This window comes from Osmia lignaria, chromosome 8 (genome assembly GCF_051020975.1).
Source record: "Osmia lignaria lignaria isolate PbOS001 chromosome 8, iyOsmLign1, whole genome shotgun sequence".
Classification (NCBI taxonomy): Eukaryota; Metazoa; Arthropoda; class Insecta; order Hymenoptera; family Megachilidae; genus Osmia; species Osmia lignaria.
In genome coordinates this window covers 11,896,486-11,904,009 of record NC_135039.1, presented here as the reverse complement: position 1 = coordinate 11,904,009, position 7,524 = coordinate 11,896,486, and the positions used below count along the sequence as shown (strand labels likewise).

Sequence of the window (7,524 nt, the reverse complement as noted above, 5' to 3'; positions counted from 1 at the left end):
TTAAAATTACGATTCATTTTAGAATTCGCCAGTGTATAATTAACATTTTACGAGAATTTTAACATTTAAATCATTGCTGGATCTAGAATGCTGTTAAAAACATACATTTCAGTATCTTCATGAAGTACAAAATCCTCGACGTTACAAAATATACAATTGAAAACTTTGACCTCCATCAATTTGCATTTATTATTAACAATAATATTGCGTTCTTCCTTAGAATCACAAAAGGTAAAAAAAATTATGAAATTCAAATGTACGTTAACGTCATATAAACGTTTGCCAAATACACGACAAAATTGATAAAGAGAAAGAACAATGGTTAGGTACCAAGTAACGAGAAACCTTGGAAAAAAGTGCTGGTCAAGTTAGAAATAAGCAGAGTCGTTGGCTGACGTGAATAAAATGGTGTGCCTTAAAACAGCATGGAAAATTACCCAGGTTACACGATGCAACGTTTATGCATCACAAGATAGAAAGGCTACATTTCGGGCAAAGTTCTAACGAGGCTCGGTGACCGACAGATAGCGATGGCGTCGTATCATCGGGCCTCTACGATTGGTCGGTTTTAGTCACATGGTACGATTGCGGGACGCGCCGACAGCGCCAAGCGTATTTGGCGGGACCGCGATTAGACGGCGTCGTCTGTGCTTCTCGCAAGTCTGTCGTGTAGCGAACCGCAAAGACTCTTGTCAGATAATGGTGAGTATCCGCAAGTTTTCAGTGTCTCCTCTAGCCATCCGTGTCTCGTAAGGTCACCATCGTGTTCTACGATGTTCGGTCTGACGTCTGGCGAAGTTTAGTGATTGTATCTTGAAAATTAACAGTAATTTTCGTGTCTGAACAGGCTGGCGGAAAGGCGGGCAAGGACTCTGGTAAAGCGAAGGCAAAGGCGGTCTCTCGTTCAGCTAGGGCCGGCTTGCAGGTGAGTTTATCGCGTGTTGTACGACTAACTCGTTCTCGTACAATCTACTTATACCGGTATTATTATTTGACAATCCGTATTTGTACGATTATTTTCATAGATTTTAAAGGTAAACAGGTTAAAGTATCCATGGTTGGCGCGAAAAGCGGACGTTTTTAGATAGCTAATGAACAGTTGATTTTTTTTCATCTTTCAATGATCATTCGATTAATATAATAGGTGAAATTCGTTCATTGCACTTCCGTTTAGATTTAGCGTCAAGAAATCCAGCGAAATAATTCGGGGAAATGTATTATTTTTCGAATTAAAGTTATGGTGGTTACGTCTAAGTTCCGAAGTTTTCAAACCAAACGGTTCAGCCTGTGTACGCCCTCCCCCCCCTCTTATCTTTCAATTCAGATACTAATGTTCCTTTAATTGAAATATTTTTTCTCTCAGTGATTAATAAAAAATTGTTTAATTTTTTTATTTTTCTGTCGACGATTATTTATATTTTTATCGTCTGTATAATAAGTGACTGTAAACGTGACTTCAGTTTGACAGTATTTTTCTATTCGCTCGTGTTTGTCTTTCATTATTGAAAACAATACAGGTATTGTTCATTCATATTTACAAGTAGATATTTTATGTTATTTAAATATTTACATGCTGACACGGTTATATATGCACATGTTTGTATTTCTACTGTTGCATGCGAAAGGTAAACGTCAAAACAATGGTAAAATTTTGTAAAACAATGTAGCGTGTACAAATTGATAGAAAGCCGTGCTTAATAATTGGTAATACCGGAGAATCGTTAACTATTTCTAACGAAATAATAAATAAAAATACGGGGCGTGCACTATTCAATGACGAAAGCATGCTAGAAATTGCAGAGTCTCGGGACAGCCAAATCATTGTATACCGCTCGATACTCGTTGCGTTAAAACAGGACCGTGTTACGTTATATTGCCGCGAACTTGGGGAAAGATAGTTTTTTTTTTCGACAAAAATTGAACACCATAGAATTCAATGAGAGAACTTGGAAAACTATCATCGCAAAAATTTATGTCATGTTTTTTTTCCTTCGATATTTCTTGCATGAAAAGATGCTGACGCTAATGACCTGATGTTACTTGAATAGCCATTACGTATGGATGCGTCCTAACCTGAAAATATTTACCTTGCCACGAAAGCAATATTCTCTTGTCAACATAATCAGTTGTATACGTATGTGTATGCATATTAAACATATATTTTTTTTTTTTTCAATTTTTATTTTACAGTTTCCAGTCGGTAGAATTCATAGGCATTTGAAAAACAGAACCACAAGTCACGGTCGAGTCGGTGCCACCGCGGCGGTATACAGTGCAGCTATCTTGGAATACCTCACTGCTGAGGTGAGTGAGAAATATGTGTGAAAGAGAAGAAAGTGTTCACAAAACAGAGATAGTCGGTGGGGGCGGGTTAGGGGGGACAGAGGCAAATACGCACAATAGGAAGATCAGCCGTTATAACCTGGATTATATGCGTTGGCATAACTAGCTACTGATGGCGTCACTAACGCCAAGTATTATGGCTGATTTTTCCCGCCTTTTCATCAACCGTAAGCAAAATAAGGAACAGCATATTTTTCTGCTTATGTTACACAAATCTTGAGAATTTATACATCATTTTATTTTCGTTTCGTTACAATAGGTAGATAATCCGTGTGTGTATGCGTATGTGTGTGTGTGTGAGTTATATAAAAATACTTTGTGTTATCAGTGATTCACTTTATGTTCATTGTTTTTATGATTTGAAAATACTTGAATATTTATGGAATTACATCAAAGATAAGTGTTCGTAACATTCTTTTGAATATCACTTATTTCTTTTTTCCCCCTGTGCAGTTGTATTTTACAGTTTTGCGTGCTAATATTTTTTTTACACAGCAGGAAAATTTGTGGAGGCGAGTCGGTGAAGAATACTTTGTTTCAGGTACTGGAATTAGCAGGAAATGCATCTAAAGATCTGAAGGTTAAACGTATTACGCCGAGACATCTTCAGCTTGCTATTCGTGGTGATGAAGAATTAGATAGTCTTATTAAAGCAACCATTGCAGGAGGAGGTACGTATCCATGGGAAGGAGGCATTCTAGAAACAGATTCTAATGGCATTTTTATAAAAGCATTACATATGCTTTCGCAAATATTTCTATGTTACAGAAGGCGATAAGCTACTGTATTCTATACTTACAAATCAAATGCTTCTTAATCTTATTTCATTGTTTTCTTACAGGTGTTATTCCACATATCCACAAGTCATTGATCGGGAAGAAGGGTTCACAAAAGCCAGCATAATTTAGTGATTTGTTTAAGAACGTTTGAAGTATAATAGGAAAAACAGATGCAGAGCGGTCGAGTGATTGTTGACAAAGTGTACCTACGTTACTAAATTGATGGCGAGACTGGCGTGATATATATATATAGTTATAGATATATATATAAATAAAGCAAATATTGATATAATTTAATATAGGCAATGAGAGTTAAAAAAAAAAGACATTTTCATCACTTGATTGGCATTCAAAACAAAAAGAGTTAACAATATAGGTTTAAAATAAATAAATTTTAGTGTATGCTACACTGCAATTATTTGACGAGCGATGTGTTGTAGCATGGCTTGTTCAAAACTGCAGATATCTTTGATACTGTACACGGATACTAAACGTTTTGAAAGTTAGAGTATTTAAGGACTTGGATGTGTCAATTGTTATATGTATAGTTTTAGAAAAAAGAAAAGAAAAAGAGAAAAATTGCTTTGGTTCTTCCGTTACGTTCATCATGTTATATTATGTCTTTTTTAATTATGTCGTGTGCGACTAACACTGTTTTTATACGATTTCCTAATAAGAAATATCATCACAGTTATGTTGAAGAAAGCAGGATCAAGTATTAATAGCCTTTATGTTTTTTACTCTATTGTCAATCAACTTGAAAGGTCTAAGTTTTTATTTACTTTGAAATATCTAATACTTACAGTGCATATAGTCACAAGTAAAGATAGATATATAATCATTCTTGTTATTAAATACTCTTAACTGTCTCTTAGCAGTATAGAATGTGCATAAGTATATCTAGGCAAGAGATATATATATTTTTTTTTATTTTGGACCATTAATATGGGAGAAAAATTATATTGTCAAATATGTTTAATTTTTTCAAGTTTTCAGTCTCCGTAGAATTATCGTAGGTATATAAGATCACAAATAAACATTTATTTCCATTCTATTAACTTGATGAAAGTTAATAACTTCTACAAATCATAATTAATGGATCTCAAACATTAAACTGACAAGAAATTATACGCAGCTTGTGTCACATACAGTGTATTAAAATTCTGAGACTGGAATCTTTGAAACTCCAAATCTTTTACTCGTGTAAAAGTATAGTAAGAAACATTGCACTCTTTCTAATGTAATTCCAGTAGGGTTCAATCAATGTAAATTCTATAGTAGAAAGATTGACTAAATCCGAAGCATACAAACACGAATACACATTCTTCAGAAACAAAATAATTACCTATCATTTCATTTTACTATTCATAAAGCTATTGTTACTTGTGTCATTTAGCGTAATTCTTTCGCTGTACCTTCGGTATACTATACCACCTACTAAATAATCAGCCATATGTAAAATGTTCATTTTCATAATTAATAAAGAGCAATTTTACTATTAAGCATCGTTCAGTTACTAAAAATATTGTTGAAATTTCAAGAGGAGAAGAAACGAATACGCTATTATTTGTACCTTTTTTATTGAAATCATTATCTCGAAATGAAATTACAATGATGATATATAGGCTGTCGGTTACAACGAATGATTTTTGTAAATCTATCATTGTACATGAATTGTGTAATATCATTTTCGAATCATCTGTAAACATACCATATAGAAATATAACTTTCTTCAGAAGAAAGTAACGTTTGTATGTTTCAAATGAACTACCTCAATATAATGTTTGTTAAAATAATTCCTATCCATAATTTTTAGTGTGATTTTTATTGATTTTATGAAATTTCAATTTTGTTAATTAACAATTAAAATTTCAATTTCGTTAAAATTCCAAATTTCAATTTTGTTAATTAACAATTAAAATTCAATTTCGTTAAAATTCCAAATTTCAATTTTGTTAATTAACAATTCTTAAAATTCCAAATTTCTATTCCTACAAATTGCTATCGGGGTTAAGGAATGGTTAAATAACAAAATTGAAATTCCTCTTTAATTAATATCTGTTTTTTTGTAGTTGAACGATTAAAAATTTCGTATATCGACGTTCCTCGGATTCAGTGCTGCCATCGCAGTGGGAGCGGTCTCCTATCACTATTTCTGTTTCCCCACCAGCAGCCAATCCCGTGGCTCGTTCAAAACCTTGCGGTTTTTCGCCGAGTTCTCTCGTGTGGGGTACGATGTGGCTCCTTGGGTGAGCGATAGAGTGAGATAGCCCAGCAAGGAAGAGGTCCCACTAGATCGGTCAGAAGCTCAGTCGCCTTTCACGGGTACGGTCGGTTAGGGCGGTGTTGTGTTGTCGCGAATGAATTTATAATGTGAGCATTCGTTTACCGAAATTCCATTCGTAGGTAGCGTACGAAACGGGTTCGTATTATTGACGCGCCGGGAACCGGATCTCACGACTGGTTCGTACGTAAATCGTGATCGTGTTCGTCGTAAGGCTGATCGAAAGTCGTGCACACCGTCTACGGTACGCGTGGTGGTTAATGTCAGGCAAAGTTTCGTTCGATCGCGGGAATACCACGGAACGAACGGATACGTTCAGTGGGATAAAATCAGTGCTTTAAAAGGACATAGGGTATTTCCGGTTCCCAATCGTCGCGCTGTTGTCGGTGTGTTTACGCCTTTGAGGGAACATTTTTTACCCGCGCGCCCCGGACACACGGCGAAAGGGTAGTGCGATTCGTAATTGGAAACTTAAACGTATTCCGCACCGATACGAAACGTCTTGCCTTCTCGCCCCGACAAGTAAACGTTATGACTCGATAACTTCGTCACGTTGAAACACCGCTCGAAGATGACCGATCGACACGCGGAACGAGCCGCTATTCGTTGCCGGTAAGTAGTTTCCATTTTCATATAAATCTTTTCACCGACAATGCTTTTACTTCTATCAACCTGTTAACTAGTCTGTTACATCTGCTTGAGTGAAAGGAAGATGTGTTCGTGTTTCTGTGTTTCGCCTCGTCAGATATAACCAACCTTAAGTTTCTTGAAAAAAGTGTGCGGTATGCATTGATTCAGCGAAAGGCAACTTGCATTTTTTTTCTATCATTTCACTGATTTCCCGCGTTCTTTAGTTTCGATTCTTGCCGATCTTGGAAAAGATTAATCTGACGTATGGGAGGAGTGGGGGGGAAAGAGCATATACTTGAACACTAGTTGCTTCAGTGAAGGTCAATGAACAGCATTGATGCTTCCTTTCGACGCTTTTATCATAGTATTTTCTTTTATGCTAAACGAGGATGTCGTCAATGAACGTTTTTCGTGTTTGAAATTTTTAGAACCTGAGTGGTCTGTCATTGGACCACTTGAAAACGCGATGGCGGGAATTTGGTTGAATTTAAAATGGTTCAACTAAAACACGTTCTAGAGAAATTAATTTTATTTTGTTTAACCCTTTGACGTACAACATTGTGACGCTATTTGCAGTTCAAAGGGGTGAAAATGATTGGTTTCAAGTTTCTTATTTTAATTTATAAATTTTGTCGAGGTATTTTTGGCTAAGTATAAATTTTGTTAATTAACAATTCTTAAAATTCAAAATTTCAATTTTGTTAATTAACAATTCTGTTAATTAAATGTATGTTGGCTATTATCAAGCTAAAGAATGATTGTAATTCTAATTACAATTAGCTCAGTCAAGGATCATTGATTTAATTTTTATTTATTTGTCTTAAAATACCTAGCTCTGATTGGCGCACCTATAAAAAAATTATAAGCGAAGGGGTTAAACAAAGATCCCCTGACGTCAACAGTGTCGCTAAATAATAAATTCTGCTTATTGAATATTCAACAACTGTCCGAATATTGGCAAATTAATTGTGGGTTAAATAAATATAATTATAGCATTAATTAGTTTTCATTAGCAGAAGGGTTACAGTATGTTTCTATCGACAGGCATATGATAAAATTTCGTACGAATTATCAATAAATATCGGCAATTTAACGTTGCATAACCTGATGTGTTTCGAATAAATACAATTACAACATTCATCAATTTTTAATAGCAGAACGGTTACGGTGTTCGTTTATTGACAGGCAAACGATAAATTTCCGGATCAGTTTTCAGATTATATTCCGAAGGATACGCCAGAGATTATCCGAGCAAAAACATATTGTGTATGTACACAGAGTGTTTCTGAAAATCCACGGGAACTGTTTGCTTTCGTCGTAAATTTGGAATATATTCTGTTTTACAATCTCATTTTCATGAAATTTATTAACTAATTGCGTCGTAGAATCGTAATTTTAAACGAAATCAATTTTTCCGAGTGGAGAATTCGGTGCAATTGATTTCATACTCGGCGCAGGATTAAATCCATCTGGAATCTAAAAACTGCC

At 35.1% G+C, this 7,524-nt stretch overlaps 2 protein-coding genes across 2 annotated transcripts in view; both read left to right on the top strand.

Annotated features, from left to right (window-relative positions):
- The first annotated feature begins 561 nt into the window (after positions 1-561).
- Positions 562-4,624, top strand: His2Av (Histone H2A variant). Its single transcript, XM_076689549.1, has 5 exons — positions 562-702; positions 848-925; positions 2,191-2,304; positions 2,885-3,014; positions 3,185-4,624. Exons 1-5 carry the CDS (start codon positions 577-579, stop codon positions 3,244-3,246), a joined length of 510 nt encoding a protein of 169 aa, XP_076545664.1. The 5' UTR covers positions 562-576; the 3' UTR covers positions 3,247-4,624.
- Positions 4,625-5,282: 658 nt separating this feature from the next.
- Positions 5,283-7,524, top strand: part of Cad87A (cadherin 87A) — a 59,613-nt gene continuing 57,371 nt past the window's right edge. The window contains exon 1 of the mRNA XM_076689544.1: positions 5,283-6,018. Within this exon, the coding sequence (XP_076545659.1) occupies positions 5,978-6,018 (41 nt within the window). The 5' untranslated portion in view covers positions 5,283-5,977. The remainder of the gene's footprint in view (positions 6,019-7,524) is intronic.

Coding starts and splice junctions, on each gene's coding strand:
- His2Av (XM_076689549.1), top strand. CDS start 577: ATGGTACGATTGCGGGACGCGCCGACAGCGCCAAGCGTATTTGGCGGG. Junction 703..847: donor AAGACTCTTGTCAGATAATG/GTGAGTATCCGC, acceptor GTGTCTGAACAG/GCTGGCGGAAAGGCGGGCAA. Junction 2,305..2,884: donor TGGAATACCTCACTGCTGAG/GTGAGTGAGAAA, acceptor ACTTTGTTTCAG/GTACTGGAATTAGCAGGAAA.